This window comes from Ornithodoros turicata, chromosome 3 (assembly GCF_037126465.1).
Source record: "Ornithodoros turicata isolate Travis chromosome 3, ASM3712646v1, whole genome shotgun sequence".
NCBI lineage: Eukaryota > Metazoa > Arthropoda > Arachnida > Ixodida > Argasidae > Ornithodoros > Ornithodoros turicata.
In genome coordinates, this window is record NC_088203.1 from 106143739 (window position 1) to 106163022 (window position 19284).

The window sequence follows — 19284 nt, forward strand, 5'->3', positions numbered from 1 at the left end:
ACTAACCTCTTGTAGCTTTCTGAGGCCAAATTTCGGCGGTGGTTTTTCCCGTCGCATTCCACCTGCAGAACAAGAAGCACATTTTACTAAATATGTGCAGCTATTTTCAAGTCAATAGGATAATTTCTTATTTCACTGAACATGGAAAAGAAGGTAAGACTAACCTCCTTGTGTTTTCTGACGCTCAATTTCGCCGGTCGTTCTCCGTCTCGCTCCACCTGCAGAATGAAGAGCTGAATATGTGTGCTTAGTTTCAGCTCAATAGGTGCATTTTCATTGTTTCACTGATCATAGAAAAGAAGGTAAGACTAACTTCTTGGTGTTTTCTGAGGCCAAATTGCGGCAGTTTTTTCTGTACCATTCAACCTGCAGAACAAGAAGCACATTTAACTAAATACGCGTGGGTAGTCTCAGCTCAATAGGATCATTTCTTATTTCACTGAACATGGAAAAGAAGGTAAGACTTACCTCTTGGTGTTTTCTGAGGACAAATTGCGGCGTTTTTTCCGGTACCATTCCACCTGCAGAACAAGAAGCACATTTTACTAAATATGTGTGGCTAGTCTCAGCTCACTAGCATAATTTCTTATTTCACTGAACATGGAAAAGAAGGTAAGACTAACCTCTTGGTGTTTTCTGATGTTCAATTTCGCCGGTCGATCTCCGTCTCGCTCCACCTGCAGAATGAAGAGCTGAATATGTATCCTTAGTTTCAGCTCAATAGGTGCATTTTCATTGTTTCACTGATCATAGAAAAGAAGGTAAGACTAACTTCTTGGTGTTTTCTGAGGCCAAATTGCGGCAGTTTTTCCTGTACCATTCAACCTGCAGAACAAGAAGCACATTTAACTAAATACGCGTGGGTAGTCTCAGCTCAATAGGATCATTTCTTATTTCACTGAACATGGAAATGAAGGTAAGACTAACCTCTTGGCGTTTTCCGAGGCCAAATTGCCACGGTTGTTTTTCCTGTACCATTCCACCTGCAGAACAATAAGCACATTTTACTAAATATGTGTGGCCAGTCTCAGCTCAATAGGATCATTTCTTATTTCACTGAACATGGAAATGAAGGCAAGACTAACCTCTTGGCGTTTTCCGAGGCCAAATTGCCACGGTTGTTTTTCCTGTACCATTCCACCTGCAGAACAATAAGCACATTTTACTAAATATGTGTGGCCAGTCTCAGCTCAATAGGATCATTTCTTATTGCACTGAACATGAAAATGAAGGCAAGACTAACCTCTTGGCGTTTTCTGAGGCCAAATTGCCACGGTTGTTTTTCCTGTACCATTCCACCTGCAGAACAAGAAGCACATTTTACTAAATATGTGTGGCCAGTCTCAGCTCAATAGGATCATTTCTTATTGCACTGAACATGAAAATGAAGGCAAGACTAACCTCTTGGCGTTTTCTGAGGCCAAATTGCCACGGTTGTTTTTCCTGTACCATTCCACCTGCAGAACAAGAAGCACATTTTACTAAATATGTGTGGCCAGTCTCAGCTCAATAGGATCATTTCTTATTGCACTGAACATGAAAATGAAGGCAAGACTAACCTCTTGGCGTTTTCTGAGGCCAAATTGCCACGGTTGTTTTTCCTGTACCATTCCACCTGCAGAACAAGAAGCACATTTTACTAAATATGTGTGGCCAGTCTCAGCTCAATAGGATCATTTCTTATTTCACTGAACATGGAAATGAAGGTAAGACTAACCTCTTGGCGTTTTCTGAGGCCAAATTGCCACGGTTGTTTTTCCTGTACCATTCCACCTGCAGAACAAGAAGCACATTTTACTAAGTATGTGTGGCCAGTCTCAGCTCAATAGGATCATTTCTTATTTCACTGAACATGGAAATGAAGGTAAGACTAACCTCTTGGCGTTTTCTGAGGCCAAATTGCCACGGTTGTTTTTCCTGTACCATTCCACCTGCAGAACAAGAAGCACATTTTACTAAATATGTGTGGCCAGTCTCAGCTCAATAGGATCATTTCTTATTTCACTGAACATGGAAATTAAGGTAAGACTAACCTCTTGGCGTTTTCTGAGGCCAAATTGCCACGGTTGTTTTTCCTGTACCATTCCACCTGCAGAACAAGAAGCACATTTTACTAAATATGTGTGGCCAGTCTCAGCTCAATAGGATCATTTCTTATTTCACTGAACATGGAAATGAAGGTAAGACTAACCTCTTGGCGTTTTCTGAGGCCAAATTGCCACGGTTTTTTTTTCCTGTACCATTCCACCTGCAGAACAAGAAGCACATTTTACTAAATATGTGTGGCCAGTCTCAGCTCAATAGGATCATTTCTTATTTCACTGAACATGGAAATGAAGGTAAGACTAACCTCTGGGTGTTTTCTGAGGCCAAATTGCCACGGTTGTTTTTCCTGTACCATTCAACCTGCAGAACAGGGAGCACATTTTACTAAATATGTGTGGGCAGTCTCAGCTCAATAGGATCATTTCTTATTTCACTGAACATGGAAATGAAGGTAAGACTAACCTCTTGGTGTTTTCTGAGGCCAAATTGCCACGGTTGTTTTTCCTGGACCATTTCACCTGCAGAACAGGGAGCACATTTTACTAAATATGTGTGGCTAGTCTCAGCTCAATAGGATCATTTCTTATTTCACTGAACGTGGAAATGAAGGTAAGACTAACCTCTTGGCATTTTCTGAGGCCAAATTGCCACGGTTGTTTTTCCTGTACCATTTCACCTGCAGAACAGGGAGCACATTTTACTAAATATGTGTGGCTAGTCTCAGCTCAATAGGATCATTTCTTATTTCACTGAACGTGGAAATGAAGGTAAGACTAACCTCTTGGTGTTTTCTGAGGCCAAATTGCTGCGGTTGTTTTTCCTGTACCATTTCACCTGCAGAACAGGGAGCACATTTTACTAAATATGTGTGGCTAGTCTCAGCTCAATAGGATCATTTCTTATTTCACTGAACGTGGAAATGAAGGTAAGACTAACCTCTTGGCGTTTTCTGAGGCCAAATTGCCACGGTTGTTTTTCCTGGACCATACCAATTTTACTAAATATGTGTGGCTAGTCTCAGCTCAATAGGATCATTTCTTATTTCACTGAACGTGGAAATGAAGGTAAGACTAACCTCTTGGTGTTTTCTGAGGCCAAATTGCTGCGGTTGTTTTTCCTGTACCATTTCACCTGCAGAACAGGGAGCACATTTTACTAAATATGTGTGGCTAGTCTCAGCTCAATAGGATCATTTCTTATTTCACTGAACGTGGAAATGAAGGTAAGACTAACCTCTTGGCGTTTTCTGAGGCCAAATTGCCACGGTTGTTTTTCCTGTACCATTCCAATTTTACTAAATATGTGTGGCTAGTCTTAGCTCAATAGGATCATTTCTTATTTCACTGAACATGGAAATGAAGGTAAGACTAACCTCTTGGCGTTTTCTGAGGCCAAATTGCCACGGTTGTTTTTCCTGTACCATTCCAATTTTACTAAATATGTGTGGCTAGTCTCAGCTCAATAGGATCATTTCTTATTTCACTGAACACGGAAATGAAGGTAAGACTAACCTCTTGGCGTTTTCTGATGCCAAATTGCCACGGTTGTTTTTCCTGGACCATACCAATTTTACTAAATATGTGTGGCTAGTCTTAGCTCAATAGGATCATTTCTTATTTCACTGAACATGGAAATGAAGGTAAGACTAACCTCTGTGTTTTCTGATGCTCAATTTCGCCAGTCGTTCTCCGTCTCGCTCCACCTGCAGAATGAAGAGCTGATTATGTATGCTTAGTTTCAGCGAAATAGGTGCATTTTTATTGTTTCACTGATCACGGAAAATAAGGTAAGACTAACCTCTTGGTGTTTTCTGAGGCCAAATTGCTGCGGTTGTTTTTCCTGTACCATTCCACCTGCAGAACAAGAAGCACATTTTACTAAATATGTGTGGCTAGTCTCAGCTCAATAGGATCATTCCTTATTTCACTGAACATGGAAATGAAGGTAAGACTAAGCTCTGGGTGTTTTCTGATGCTCAATTTCGCCGGTCGATCTCCGTCTCGCTCCACCTGCAGAACGGAGAGCTGAATACGTGTGCTTAGTTTTAGCTCAATAGGTGCATTTTTATTGTTTCACTGATCAGGGAAAAGAAGTTAAGACTAACATCTCGGTGTTTTCTTAGGCCAAATTTCGGCGGTTGTTTTTCCTGTACCATTTCACCTGCAGAACAGGGAGCCCCTTTTACTGCAACACAGCAACAACTAAAGATGGGTGGCCATAGACACATTGTCTATGGCCACCCTCCTTGGTCCCGTCCCTCGGCCTACCCAGTGGGCCGTCACCACAGCCCTGCTCAGCTTCCTGAAAGACTCGGGCCTTGCGTCTGCCCTCTGACTGGGCTTTATCGTGCCACGTCGTGCCTGTACTACACTAACTGTTTTTGTTTCTTTTTTCCTTACTTTTTAGTTTATTTTGAGATTTTCTTTTTCGGAATAGGAAGCCGGCATTAGCCTGGCTCACATTTCCATTATTTTTTCTTTCTTTTCATTCTATTAAACATATTCCCCCTTTTACTAAATGTGTGCGCTTAGTTTCAACTCAATAGGATCATTTATTTCACTGAACATGGATAAGGTAAGACTAACTTCATGGTGTTTTCTGACGCGCAACTTCACAGGTCGTTCTCCCTCCCGCCCAACCTGCAGAATAAAGAGCTGAATATGTGTGCTCAGTTTCAGCTCAATATGAGAATTTTTATTGTTTCACTGATAATGGAAAAGAAGGTAAGACTAACCGCTTGCTGTTTTCTGAGACCAAATTTCGGCGGTTGTTTTCCCAATACCATCCCACCTGCAGAACAAGGAGCCCCTCTTACTCAATATGTGTGGCTATTTTTTTAATTTTAATTCCGTGTTAATTCCACAAGGCAATTAAATATAATTCCGCGAAGCAACTGTGGCTATGAGCGGTGTCAGATGGAGACAGATGGAGAGAGGACAGCAGGAAGGAGTGGCAGACAGGGGGATGTGTGGCCTTAGTCTCAGCTCAATATGATAATTTCTTATTTCACTGAACATGGAAATGAAGGTAAGACTAAGCTCTTGGTGTTTTCTGATGCTCAATTTCCCCAGTCGTTCTCCGTCTCGCTCCACCTGCAGAATGAAGAGCTGAATATGTATGCTTAGTTTCAGCTAAATAGGTGCATTTTTATTGTTTCACTGATCATGGAAAATAAGGTAAGACTAACCTCTTGGTGTTTTCTGAGGCCAAATTTCAGCGGTTATTTCCCCTGTACCATTCCAACAGCAGAATAAAGATCACATTTTGCTGAGTATGTGTGCCTATAGTTTCAGCTCAATACGGGCACTTTTTATTTTACTGAACATGGAGAAGAAGGGAAGACTAACCTCTTGGTGTTTTCAGAGACCAAATTTCGGGGGTCCTGTGGTGTCTTACACCGTATTGTAGAACGTTGAGGAACCACCCAACCTCATTACATACGAGTACAACACACCAGATCACACAGGTCCTCGTTCCTGTTCTCAGTCCACCTGGAGAATAAAGGGTTCCTTTTACTCAGTATTATTTGCTGAAATTCAGCTAAATAAGAGCATTTTATTGTTTGACTGAAAAAGGAAAAGAAGGCAAGACTAACCTCGATGTTTCCTGAGGACATATTTCAAAGGGCCTTCTTCCAGTTCCTTTCCAACTGCAAAATAAGCAGCATCGTTTACTGAGTATATGTGGTTAATTTCAGCTCAATAAAAAAGGCCGTTCTTTCTGTCCAATTGTACCTTCAAAACAGAGTATCTAGTGCTGAGTACGTGTGCTTAGTATTATCTCAATATCGCTACATCTATGTTTGGCTTTTAATTCCGAAGGCACTTCTTTCTCCAATGTTTCTAATGGAACACACATTCCCCCAGGGAACTGAGCCAAAATTGAGCCAAAGCAGCTCGTATATTTTCGCTTTGAAAATGAAATTAAATGCAAGACTACCGAATGATTTGTTTCCATCGAAGAGAGAGTTATAGAGAAACTTTCTCATATATCTCACCATGCATATCTCATATTTCTCATACTAGTATCTCATCTCTCTCATGCTCAAATGCATATGCACGGCATTGCACAACCGTGATGAACGTTGTCGAAGGCGTACCGTTGTCGAAGCACCAGCCAAGGGGGTTAGCTGGGATATGTTGATCATAGCAAAGGCTATTATCTGACAGTCGCAATAAAATATTTCTAATACTATATCTTTTCCCTGAGCACTTCGAACGATCTGTCTGGCTCCTTCTATTTACATTCAATGACTACTGAGTGCGACAATTTCTGACGTTTATTTCGAACTGTTCACGATATTTTAGACCTTCTTGCATTTCGATAACCTCTCGGTAATTGATACTATGGAGACTTTATTTTTCTATTCTGTACTTCAGTGTACCATTACAACTATTTCTACTTCTAGGGTTGTCTGTCTACTGATACTGCTTCCCGTTCTGACTTTTATTACTTGTGTGAGTTTCTGGTATGCATCCATTCTTCAACGATTAGTGTCACCAACGCTTCAACCAGTTATCCAACACTCGCTTTTCGGATGCCACGAAATACATCTCGTCAAGATGCTGCATAACCTCATTGGATATGACTCAAACGTGACTTTTACAGCTCTGTGGCGTTACCGTCTGCAATAAGTTGACTCTCCAAGATGCCGTCACTGTGGCGATCTCGAAAATATAGAACACATGCTTCTCCATCGCCCACGCTTCCAACTTTTCTCGACCACACTTACAGTGTCTCTAAATCAACTATAGGCTCCCGCCCTCTCGCTATGACCAAATTGCTTGTTCCATGGTCAAATCTTGCCCCCAAACCCTCTGCCCAAAGCATGCACAGCTAATCTTTTGGAGAACCTGATACATTGGTCCGTATAGTCTGGCTCATCAACGAACAACAACAAATACACCGATGATCATGATCATGGATGGGAAAATCACAACGACGACGAAATCACGAGAGAGGAATGGGATAGAGTACAACCTCTTTGTTTTTCTAAGTGATCTGGAGTTGCCGGATCTCGTAATGAGTGCCTCTTTCTCCAATGTCTTTCTCCTCTCTTTCAAGTCAACTCTCTGGAATAAACGGCGACATTTGCTCGAGTTTGAGGGCTTCTTGATGTTACTACTTTCTTCGGTTTCAATTTTCAGTTCTGGTCTTGACAGATACTTTTATTGACAGCCACCATGACGCGCATCCCATGACCACGTGATGCTGTGACATATATTGCCATTCCTGACAGCCCTATAAAGTTACTGCATTTGAACGAGTTTGGCAAAATGTTACATTATTATTGGCGCAACTTGTATGGTTGTGCCTCCTATTGATTTAATTGGTACATTTCGGCTGGCCAACGCTGATGTGTCAGCAGTGGTTCACGTTAGGCTTAGTCTAGACTGCAGGTGAACAGGGTATGCCTTTCCCTTAGGCGAACAAGGACGATTACATGCTGGCGTCCGGAAAGCCTTTGGGACAATTCCGTGTCTATGCAAAAAAGAGGGTGGGAAAATACCTCCAAACATTAGTGCTTTCCCTGCTGTGCTGGGAGGTGCGCCGAGGGAGTGCAGAGGGTTGTCTTCCGTACTGCAAACATATTCAGTGCGCATGTTCCCACGTCCCGTCTATCGCCAGGCTAAAAAAAAAAGAAAATGATAACCGAGTCGCGCAACACGCCCCGTCAAATCAATCGAGATCACACATTCAGATAACAACCTGGCAATGCCCCGTGGAAACATTGACGTGAACCTGCTGATAACCTGCGTACAGATGGAGCGAAAAAAGGTGAAATGCGTTTGCAGCACTGAAAGTTTGCCAAATATGAGTGGCCATGGCACGCATTTCCTATGTTTTTGCTCATATGGGTTTATTGCAACGACGATGCCAAGAGACAGTGAATGGTTTTCAATGTTCAACTTCTAGTCCAGTTGTTAGCCCAGGAAGGACTGTAGAAGCTGTAGTAGTATGGCAACCAGTAAGGTGAGGAGTAACAAAGGTTGAGAGCACAGCCACATCTTCACAATAAAAACGGGAAGAGTCTCTTGAAAAAGGAAAATACATCAACTGAAATCAACCACACTGACAGTCAGGGAAACTCGGTAAATAGTGTCCTGCCTTGCCTTCTCGACGCCAGGTTCAATACTACAGAGACCAGCGCTCCACTGGCATAGTGGTTAAGATGATCGCCTTTCCACGCCGAGACTGGGAGGTGACACGGGTTCGAATCCTGTCATCGGCTGTGCTGTCTGAGGTTTTCCCTGGGTTTTCCCAAGACTTTCCTGGCGAATGTCGGTACAGTTCCCCCTGAAGTCGGCCCAGGACGCATACTGTCCCCCCACTCCTTCCATGCTGTCCTCTCTCCCTCTGTCTACGTCTGTACACCGCTCAAAGCCACAGTTGCTTCGCGGCGCTAACATGGAATAAAAAAATAAATCAATACTACAGAATGTGGTACACCGGAAAAAAGACTTATCATCTTCATGAGGGTGATAGAGCAGTACGATTACCGGCAATTCCTTATAGACGCGCGCATTACCTCCTTATTATTATTATCATTTCTAATTCTAAAATTTCTAATTATCTTTACCTCTACAGCCTAGCTAAATTAGTGACGAATGATGAAGCACGCTGTTTGCGCACTAGTGAGCCAGACATGTACAAAATACCGCAAAAAAGTATTTGAAATAAGATACAGAGTACATAAGCGAAAATGTATTTGAAATACAGTACAAATTACTTACGCATAAAAGTATTTAGAGTAAAATACTTGAAAAAGTAATTAAGAGACTCACAAGATACTTCCGTACTCGGCATAAAGAACAGACACCACGATAGCCTTTTCTCTGTTTTTGGCAACGCATTCGAAATAGGGCCTCAGATAAGGCCAAGGAAGTAAAGGCGCAGCCTTCGTGTGGGGTGAAGATGGGGTTTCGTGGGGTCCTGAGATGTGGTCATGCGCGCCGCCAACAGTGACTGAAAACAACCCTGAAGGAGGTCAGCACTCAGGTCAATGGTATATTCCAAAAGCAGGTCCGGAATTCACCGGATTCCAAATGCGGTTAGACCATCGACCTGAGAGCCACTTCTTGCATGGAAACCGACCAGAGGTATAAGTCCCGGTTTGTTTCTGGGTCACAGGAGGGTTGTAGGGAATCCCATTCTCCGTACACGCAGAGAGAACACAAATTGTGAGCTCATCTCTTTACTGCCCTACCCTGTACGTAGGATGAGAAGAAGGGAAAAGTCAGGGCACTTCGGGAAAAAATCCTCGCGAGTCTGAGCCAGAATAATGAAAGTAATTGAAATACTGAGTAGAAAATACAAAAAAGTATTTAAATTAGGTTACAAGATACATTTCTTGGAAAGTAATTAGCAAGATACAAAATACTGAAAAAAGTATTTAAATTACTGTATTTTAAATACAATACTCAAGATACGTACATGTCTGCGCACTACCGACTTGGCAAATTCAGATACCGCAAACGAAATGCGGTTACACTGTTATTGTCTTGCCTTGGAGATCCAGTTGTTACATGATGTTCTTTTTCTCGTATAATAAACTGAAACTGTCATACAGCTTAGTGGCATTATTAAATACTTATCAGTTCCACACGCTTTTTAAGCACCCGTCATATCAGGTCCGTCGTCTTTCTCTATATACTTTGTCTACGAACATTAGTTTTTGTGACGAGTGTTATATTGCGCTTATTCTCCGTTTGTGTTTGTATATATTTGTTATATTGTGGTATCATAAAATGGACGTAATCCCTCTCTCCAACTTTTAACCACTGCTGCGTTAGTTGAAGAGCAGGACTGGTGCACGTCGAGCTACATTATGTAGCTTTTCCCTATGTGTCCTGTAGCCTTTTGTTTTTACTTGTACTGCATATGAAATGAAATAAAACCTATTATGCATGGTTTGAGTCGCTTAGAAATCTAACGTTTCACTGTCGGGTTAGGGAAGGGGGTGGCACTGCGAGGAGAGCCATGCAGGGAAAAATGCACGCGCATTTATTCTGGAAGACCAAAATATCTTTTAGAATTATCTTCCGCTAGATAAGACGCATGGCGATAGCAAGATGTTACCTCCGATGGTGGTTTCACACGTGCTGTTTCCCTCTTTCCTGCGAGGGAAGCTGGAGCTTATAAAACACCCGGAGCGGTACCAGCGCAGAGAGGACTGCTATCCTGACGGCGAGCAACATGAGCAACGAGGGGGTCCTTCTGCAGGTTACGGCAATGGTCCAGTGGAGGCAACGTCGATGTAAGCGAAGAACTGTACTGTTTGTTGCTTGGGTATGTAACAGTCACAAACGGCCGCTACCTGAACGCTACAAGGTCATGACTAAGCTATAAGTTGAACTCTGATGTCGTACCGTTCTTGTTTCATTCCGATGATGCCCGAACAGGCGTCGAAACGCCATATTACATTTTCGTTCATTGTTGCGTTAAGCCAGTGTGTGTTGCTTGTGTTTTCTTGGGCTGCCTTGTCCAAGGAACATGAGCAGATGGTTGTCGGCGGTTTTCGCTAGTGCTCATCATTTCCTTTTTCTTTGCGTTTAGGATTTGCTGCTTCCCGCAGTTCTTTTCTTGCCGGGCATGCCGCCCAAGAGGAATTCCAGGTCCACCAGTGCCGTCGACTCACCTGTGCCAGCGACAGAGGACCTGCTACAGCAGATGACTTCACTCCGTACTGTCTCAACAGCTCTGCTGTCCTCGGACACCCGCTGCGCCTGAGCTTAACGTTACCGACGCTTTCCAAACATAGCGGCCCCAGGTCGGACTTCATCGGCTTCGAAGCTTGCAAAACCGGCCACCCGAGTAAGACTGTCGTCCTGCATAGAGTACTGCCCGCAGCTCCTGGCTGACTGTTCGTCCGGTGACATCTTGTACCTGCCAGACGTTTGACAAGGTGGGAGACTGTGGTGATGGCAAGGTGTTATCGCTAATAGATCCTCCCTTTCTTTTACACCTGCAGTCTCGCTTTTCTACTGCGAGGGAACCTGAAGTTGAGACGATCAAAGCCCTATACGAGCGCTTATACGAGATGCATCGTGACTACTGTTGCTGGCAGCGATCACGTTACTACGCATGGGTACGTCCTCTGCAAGGGACTGTGGTATATGCAAATAAATATGCTATTGTTGGTTGAACGTTGCTTGTTCCCTGGGGCTGGAGGTCGAGATGGATCCAGATCCCAAGAACCTTACGGAGCACGCGGGCTTGGCTCTTTATTGTTGATGGAGCTCGTTTGGCGCTCTGATTTTAGTGTTTCTGAGGCCAAATTTCGAGAGCCTTCTTCCTGCTCCATACCAGCTGCAACATAGGCAACATATAGTGTACCTTCTACGGAAGCTGAGCTGAACGGGAAGGTGTTCTTAGAAGCCAAACTTCGGAGGTGCTTCCATGCTACCCGCGAAGTAAGGGCGCTGCGAAGGGGGCTTCTACTGTGTGCTTACTTTGAACAATCTAAGCACTTTCATTTCGCTCAGTTGTCTCGCGACGTAAACACCCAATTATTATTACTTTCATTTCTTTGCTAAAAGTCTTCCATATAAGACTGACCTCGTGGTGACTTCAGATCGGTGCTCTAATCTCCGTGGAGGGAGACTGCTCTTCGTTTTCAGGGCAAGACCAGTACCAGTTGGAAATGCACAAGTTGGTAGTTCTCCGACTTGATACATACCGGCGAAATATGCTGGTCCCACAGCGTTGCCGAGCTGACTGTCTGTGGCCGCAGGTCTCGCGTCTCATCCTTTCGAACTTCTTTTAAACGTCCTCTCCATCCTGACTGATTTAAAGAAAATAAAATGGAGATTTTCAGCTTCAGTAGTGTGAGGCCAGCGACTCATTTGCACCAGATACATTGGTGGAAAACCCCTGGAATTCTGATTTCGTTGGCTATTAATTCCCAATGATATGGATATATGGGTAGTAGTTCTCGCAATCACCGCTTCGCTATGGGATTTGGCGCTAGCTAGCACTATTTGTTACCACGTGATTTGCCGAAACCGCGGCAGTGTAGGTGGGCTATGTTGACAACAACGAGGAGATAAGGTGTATCTAAACCGGTAGCGAAAACAAGCGAGAATCCCAAATGAGACCCATCGTCAAGGCTATCATCATGAGGCTCGAGCGATCCTGGTTGTTGGTAGTAGCTAGAGGTACGATGGTAAAAACAAAAAAAAAACTTTACAACATGGGCACATCGTGTGTTTGTACTAATAACTCATAATTTCAATGCAGAAAAAACTATCTGTTGCCCCACTCATGCACATAGTATACGAAATCATCTACCACCCCAGTACATTTCCGTATCCTGCTCCCCTACACATGTGTCACAGTGCGCTTGTTCATCCGTGCACCTCTGTATTCGTGCCGTGTGTCCGTACATTGTACGACGGAGTTCGTACACTTTTTGAGTTAAACAGGAAGTGACGTTCACATCTCGGAGCTGTAGACCAAGATTAACGGGTGTGAACAGATGAATACAATGCTTCCCCTGTTGCTGCCTGGAAAAAAAGAAAAACTCGTCACGGCACGACCGGTCATGATGGTGTCAGTGCTAGCAGGAATCAGCTGCGCACAACGATGTATTTCGAATTGTTATGTGTCATTAAACCTGATATGCTTTATTTTTCTCTGTTCTCGTCTGGTATCGTTGCCCTGCGTGATTAGTATGGTTCGGTCAGGAAAGGGAATACAACGCAAACGAAGTGCGCGAATGTAAACGTGCCATGGCTAATTATGCAACGCTTATTATTCATACAGCTGACGTCATCTCTGACGTCATTTACTTACAATCGTAGTAGTCCGCGCAACGGATGGATGGCGCTGACCGTCTCTATCATGGCGTCATTCTGAAGACACCTATGGACTATGGAAGTTACGCTACCTCTTTAGGTATACCTTGGAAGAGGTACGGAGGAGAGTAGCGCCTGCTTAGGAACAGCCTGTGTAGCCATGTGTAGCAGGCGAACGACGGTGGCAATGATGATAATTGGCGACGCCCGACGGGGACGTCGTGAGCGGGCGGCGGAAGTAGAGGCGCTTTTCCGTCGCCCTGTCAGATATTCATGTTCCCACCACAGTGGCATTCCGTCGTCCAAAGCAGACGAAAAATCAGGAGGCGTGGCCTTTCTGTGTCACCTTATTGGTCACCAGTATATAGGGTTGCCACCAGGCCGGTATTATACCGACACGGCCGGTTATTTGCTTGTTCTGCCGGTTGCCTGTAGGAAGGTAATACCGGCAGCCTTTTGCCGGTATTTGTGACTCAAGACCTTTCCTATGTGCTTTTGCGAGGTTTTCCCTTCACCATTCCGCTACAGCTTGAATAAATCTGAAGCATAGCCCCAACTTCGCAGTCACCAGTTCTTTCCTTAGTTATTCATTATTATCATTGTTATTACACACGGGAACATGTGTTTCCTCGTATTATCTTGAGCTCTCTCTCTATCTCTCTGTTTTTTTGTGTGTGCTCTTCCACCACTCACCCACTTCCCTTTCCCGCGAGCCTTTCCCATTTCCCTCTATTCTACCTCCTCTCCCTCAGCCGGTATTCTTCATTACGAAAGGTGGCAACCCTACCAGTATATCGTTCTCCGCAGCTCTCGCCATCACCCCGCCCCCATCGCCATCGTCGAGAGGGCATTTTTTTTTCGACGTCTCTTCTCTCCCAACGCCGGACATGCGCGTCTATATCCGCCGCCCGCTCACGACGTCGCGTCGGGCGTCGCCAAGTGAGAATTGGCCAACCCACAACCCGGCGATGGCGATGGGATTGTGGCTAATGGCCATTCTACATGGGAAGAAGTAGAAGAAGAAGGGTAAGTTGTGGTGGTGATTCCTACAAAAAAATGTCTACACGTACACATTCCCAAATACATATACATACTCATGTATGCTTGCATATACGTCATCCGTACGCCAATCTACACCTGCGTTCACGCTGTTATGGACCTTGCATATGATCATCGTCACCCAATCGGCCAACTTCTGAGAGGAAGAAGAAGGTTCGCATGCCCATAGCATTCGCTGTGGGCATTCGCTGAGGGCAGCTGCTGGAGTGGTTGATGAAGCAGCCTGCATTCGACAGGTAGGTAATTTTCCCCCAGGGCGTGAGTCGTGACGTTGCCCACATACGTGAGGCCGACAACGGCAAGCCCTATCACCACCCACCACCACCACCAGGTAATTTATTTAGCGAAACTTGCGAAAATGTGAGAATAATTGAAGGCCATCACTGAAATAGCCCACTAAAAGAACGATCCAATCCCGATCGCTGGGTTAGTCCAAGGAATTGCGGCGGATAAATTTAAAGTACTCCAAAACTGATTCCACGAGTACACAGCGATGGTGTATGCCCAATTCGGGACAAAACTTAAAGCTGTTCAACAACAATAACAACTTTATTTCGAGATGATGGATGGGGAGTTCCACCCCATTGCTGGTGGTAATGCGGTGAATGAAATAATGAGCCCCTTCACAATATGGATCAAAGTCCTATGGCGTCCAGAAAGGTGAAGAGAGCTTCGAGGGCAGAGCGTTGGTGGGTAAAAGCTGTTCAAATTCCTATATAGAGCCGATCTCCTTTGCAGGAATGCCATCCCATGAAATAGCGTCAGTGAACCTGACAGTTCCTCCCAAGCGACTCTTCCTCTGAACGTGCAGCTACTCTCAAAAGGCATGGCTGAGCATTCTACGTTCGGTTCAACAGGGATGCCTTCATGGATAGTCGAGGAGGATGTTGAAGATATTCAGTTAGTCATAGAGGTGACGACCTCTCCATGCTCCCTTTCTTCCAGTGAGGTTGACGCCAGACACAATACGATTGAACAGGGAGACATTCGGCAAGAGTCTGCCTTCATATCGCAAGAGCGTATAAATGAAGGATGTCACAAACCTACCGGGTATTTAACGTCCGAGTTTCAACATCAATCAACAGTTAGAGCACCTTCGGTCAATGGCGATGGAACCTACGAGGAAGCGGTTCGTTCGGTACAGTGTGGGAAAAGAAAACGTGTAGACAGCCACGAAAGCCGAAACATTAGCGATGGTCACGCCGATCAAGGACAACGGGAGAGACGAACCGTTGTGCTGCCGGGAATGGAAGTTCCACGAAGAGTTCAAACGGGAGACTCTGGGCACGAGGACAACGAAACGGACACATTCGAGAATATTCGTCTCCGAGCATCGCGAGAAAGCGTCCCCACCACCGAATCTGGAATATGTCCCGAGAAAAGTAAGCAAAGCAGCGAAACCAGACGCGAGGATCCCTTGCACGAAGCGAGGTGTGTTCCCTTCGTTGATTTAAGAGAAAAGCTTAATTCGCGACGGAAAATAAACGCGCAGATCCGTTGCCTTCAACGTTGTGCGGAGGCGGAGAGGGAAGAATCTTCTGGCGAGATTTCAAACCAAGTTGCGTTCAATCAAGATTCGAGAGACTCTAGTCCGACCAATCCATCGACGAGCCTGCTGAGCTTGGGTTTAAGTGAACAAAGTAGCATTCGGGCCTCCTCGGACTTGCATCGACGAGAATCCAATACCGCGGCTTTTGGTGTTGCTCATGCATCGAAGAAACGGAAAATGGGCTGTAAAGAGGAGGACGACATCCCGGTGTCCACAGCCTCGAGTCATAAAGAGCACAGCTATGCTTCGACCACGTTTGATCGCAAGGAATCAGGAAGCATAGGAGCTCCTACGAACTTTAGCCAACACGCAATCAGATACAATGAAGGAGGAGAGCAGAGTGGTCGGGCCTCAGGTGGGAAGCGAACGCCGTTTGTCAGCGAAGACCCCGAAGAGAACTGGGATAATTACAACCCAGGATGGGAAAGCTTTCGGCGCCTCTCAACGGATCAGGCACGCTACGAGGCGGTTCATCGACTCTGGAGGAACAGAAGGATACCAAACCCGCACGCAAACTTCAGCCATTATTTTCACCACTCACGGCAGGACCCGACGCGCACAAGCCGCAAGCGAAAGGCCTCCACTCAGCCGTCGAGTGACGACAGCAGCAGCAGCAGCAGACCTGCGAAACGAGCGCGACTGGACACTTATGTCTACGACCAGAAACTAGAGGAGCTAGAAAACAGGAAGAGCCAAGAGTGCTGCGCGGCCAGACAACAACTGCAGGACAGGATCGAAAGGCTTCGGAGTGAATTTCAGACAACGGGAGAGGTCAGTGCTATAAGTTCCGCCGTTTTTCCTTCGCCAAACCTACCAATCAAGTTCCTCCGAGTATTGGAGGGAACCCGCGTATATTTCCACTTGTGTGTTATTTACCTCTCACTAAGTCCCGTAATAACTTGGGTGCAAATATTTTCATATCGATCCCGCAGAATGGTGGATGACCCCGGATGTCGCTTTGTAGCTTTTCATGTAGCTTTTTTTTTTTTTTTTGTTAGCTTAATACGTATACTTGTTGAGTCGCATGTGTCAGATATGGAAATCAACGATGAAGGCAACGGAAAATTTACGGTGTTTGAAGGTAACATTAATGTCAATGAAATCTTACTTGAAAGTAACCGTACTTTCCGTCCGCTCACTGATAAAGTTGACGGGAGTTCCTCCGATATCTTCGGATAAGTGGATTCCGAAGACCTCGACAACATATAACGAGCTTGCAATTTCCACGTTTCTCCTTGCAGGGTGTCTACCAAACGGCAGCCTTCAAATTCGCTGACGTTTCCAGGTTTTCCCTCTTTTAAGCGAATTCCTTGACCGAAACAAATGGGAACTTTGTGCCCGCTGTTACGTTTTGATAGATCCCCCGTAAAAATAGATACCTTTCATTGGGTATTGGTGAGGCTGCCCTCCTTTTCTGTCTCTGATGTTGCTGCGGCGTGTGTGTCAACCGCTGATTGGCTCTCGCGATTCGCTGCGCGTTCGTCACTGCACTTGTCTGCGATTTTCTCTTTCACCAGCTCCCGTTAGCCTGCTGGCCATGTCAAGTCGAGACTGGGAGGTAACCGGGTATGAATCCCGGTGCCGGCTGTGCAGTCTAGGGTTTTCTCCTGGGTTTTCCTCAGACGCTTTCAGACATATGTCGGCACAGTTCCCTTAGAAGTCGGCCCAGGACGCACATTCCCCCAGAGCATTAGTCGTGACGTTGCCCACCTCTGTGAGGCCGACAACGACGAACCCTTTCACCAGCACCACCACCATTTTCCCTTTCCCTTTCTGGCAAATTCACCGACAATCCACTGACTTCTCCAGTCGTATCAGAATAGACCTCTACCTGTTTGTAAACAAATGACGTTATAGTGTTCCACAGCGCCACCAATTTGGTAGAGTTGAACTACGTTCAAAGCTGGTGGCGAAGAAGGTCGCGCCTGAAAGCCACGGTCTTGAGGGGATTACGATTGTCCCTGAAAGGGAGGCGACCTTCGGACCTAGTTTTTTTTTTTTTCAATAGGAGGCAGCGAACAAATGCCCATTCGTGGAACCCAGCTCTCCTCCTTCCGATCTGTTTCGGTTTCACTCTGTCTACCAACGTCATGATGTTTCTCGGGTAGAGGTTTATTTCTTTATACAATTGCCGGTGTTCCAGGTTGGTAGACACCCTGCCCTGTAAAGTATTCGGGAAAGCGGTGTGCTGAACTTCCATTGAACAGCCAGATATAGCTTTGAGCTAAGGCGTATTTGATGTCATCGCGTTCCTCCCATCCACAGGATCGCAGCTCCAGAAGGCACTTCCGATCGTTCACCGTACCGTGGGATATGCGGTACTGGCAGAAGCAGCAACGTGAGCAACAGCTGCAACAGCAGTATGAGAATCGTACGACGCAGATTGCGAACCGCTACGCTGCGAGGATGAATCGACTTCGAAGTGCTCGCCAAGAAGTTCAGCACTTCAACATGTTCTACGTTGGACTGGTCGACGCGAACCCCAGAATGCTCAGCGCCGTCCAGATGGAAGAACAGCTGATGATAGAGAAACTTCTCGGTCTTTTCAAATCTGCGTACAAGGCCTCATTTCCCGTACAGTTCGCTGAAGACGTGCCCCACATTGATAGTCGTAGCTTGGCAAGTTAACGGGATTATGTTGATAACCCTGTGTACCGCTAAGTGTGTTACAGAGCTTGTCAATGGTACCGCAGTTCCGCAAGCATCAGATATGCGTACAGTAAGGAACGCTGTCGGCAGCCTCGCGTCGATGACAATAAAATAGAATGAACCCGTGCCTACATCGCTTAGTGGGTCTACACTAGTTTATTACATAGGGAGACGTTAAAAAATTATTTACTAAGAGCGTCCGCTTATGAATGAGACATTGGATGAAGGTTACGCCTACCTTGAGTTGCTGGACTCAGTGAGTGAATACTGTAGATATGTTTCTAAATTTTTAAAAAAATCTTGCAAGATGTGCGCCTCCCAATGACGTCAAACCACTTGTGTAGTGTGCACGCGTGACACCGAAGCAGCACTTGGGCAAAACAGGGTGACTAGCTGTCCCCGCAGCTCTTTAACAGCCTTTCCATTACCGGAAACAGTACGGAAACGAAATTGAAAGGCTGGTGTTAGAAACGGTAGCTCAAAACGTCCTAGCTTTTTGCTGTCACGTGAGCACTGAACGTCGTACGTTTTCGTCCTATCCTAACACTAACAGTGGGGAACATTCTGCGGCACAGTCACACGATGGGTTCCGTAGCAGACGTCAGGACCGATGCTGTCGTCTGCTACGGAATCCATCGTGTCTCTGCGTGTCGTCTGTTATGTGCGCCACTGCGGATACTTCGGCGCCGCATGAGATGTGGCGGTTGCAGTTCCTTCCACCGGAATATTTCACGAGTACGTCGCTATTGTGAACAGACGGTATGGAGAAGAGTATCGCCCCTGGCGATGAAACTCCCCATTCGACATCTCACAATAAAGTTCCTCGAACAAAACGTGGCCTTTCTGCGTAGATGCTTTGTGAATATGAACAAAATTTTTGTCGGCAAACGTCTTGCTGAACGACGCAAAGCATGTGTGCTGAGCATCATTAGAGAGAGCGAGTCGAGGGAAAAAAAGTGCGCAAAGTCCACACGACAAAATTTTTCGTTGTTTTTAGAAAACGCGGCGGTGGTGAGAAAAGAAATATTGTGTCGCCTCAGAGCCCATGACACGGTCATTACGCGATAAAAACGGCAAAGTGGCAAAGATACGTCGTAGCGATACTACTTTTCACGTGCATCATTTTATATTTCGCTAGCCGCTTCGTTCTGAAACTTAGGACCAACGGCGATGCTCGTGCCACAG

At 45.4% G+C, this 19284-nt stretch overlaps 2 protein-coding genes and 1 long non-coding RNA gene across 3 annotated transcripts; 2 read left to right on the top strand and 1 right to left on the bottom strand.

Annotated features, from left to right (window-relative positions):
- Positions 1-642: 642 nt before the first annotated feature.
- Positions 643-7675, bottom strand: LOC135387622 (uncharacterized). The gene is made up of 18 exons (XM_064616729.1): positions 7556-7675; positions 5642-5695; positions 5394-5537; positions 5234-5275; positions 3844-3899; positions 3697-3763; positions 3122-3177; positions 2983-3024; positions 2034-2089; positions 1876-1955; positions 1718-1773; positions 1560-1615; positions 1402-1481; positions 1244-1323; positions 1086-1141; positions 928-983; positions 773-825; positions 643-677 (listed from the first exon to the last, which is right to left on the bottom strand). Exons 1-17 carry the CDS (start codon positions 7647-7649, stop codon positions 821-823), a joined length of 1080 nt encoding a protein of 359 aa, XP_064472799.1. The 5' UTR covers positions 7650-7675; the 3' UTR covers positions 643-677; positions 773-820.
- Positions 7676-10204: 2529 nt separating this feature from the next.
- On the top strand, positions 10205-11192 carry LOC135387623 (uncharacterized). Its single transcript, XR_010421242.1, has 3 exons — positions 10205-10303; positions 10603-10951; positions 11018-11192. It is a non-coding gene; the product is annotated as an uncharacterized LOC135387623 (long non-coding RNA).
- Positions 11193-14034: 2842 nt separating this feature from the next.
- On the top strand, positions 14035-18226 carry LOC135387624 (uncharacterized). Its single transcript, XM_064616730.1, has 3 exons — positions 14035-14137; positions 14640-16221; positions 17716-18226. Exons 2-3 carry the CDS (start codon positions 14728-14730, stop codon positions 18076-18078), a joined length of 1857 nt encoding a protein of 618 aa, XP_064472800.1. The 5' UTR covers positions 14035-14137; positions 14640-14727; the 3' UTR covers positions 18079-18226.
- Positions 18227-19284: the final 1058 nt, after the last annotated feature.

Excerpts from the sequence above, each read along its gene's own strand:
- LOC135387622 (XM_064616729.1), bottom strand. The coding sequence starts at position 7,649 with ATGCGCACTGAATATGTTTGCAGTACGGAAGACAACCCTCTGCACTCC. Across the intron at positions 1,482-1,559 it reads GCCTCAGAAAACGCCAAGAG|TAAAATGTGCTTCTTGTTCT; the intron begins GTTAGTCTTGCC and ends ACACATATTTAG. Across the intron at positions 1,324-1,401 it reads GCCTCAGAAAACGCCAAGAG|TAAAATGTGCTTCTTGTTCT; the intron begins GTTAGTCTTGCC and ends ACACATATTTAG.
- LOC135387624 (XM_064616730.1), top strand. The coding sequence starts at position 14,728 with ATGGCTGAGCATTCTACGTTCGGTTCAACAGGGATGCCTTCATGGATA. Across the intron at positions 16,222-17,715 it reads AATTTCAGACAACGGGAGAG|GATCGCAGCTCCAGAAGGCA; the intron begins GTCAGTGCTATA and ends TCCCATCCACAG.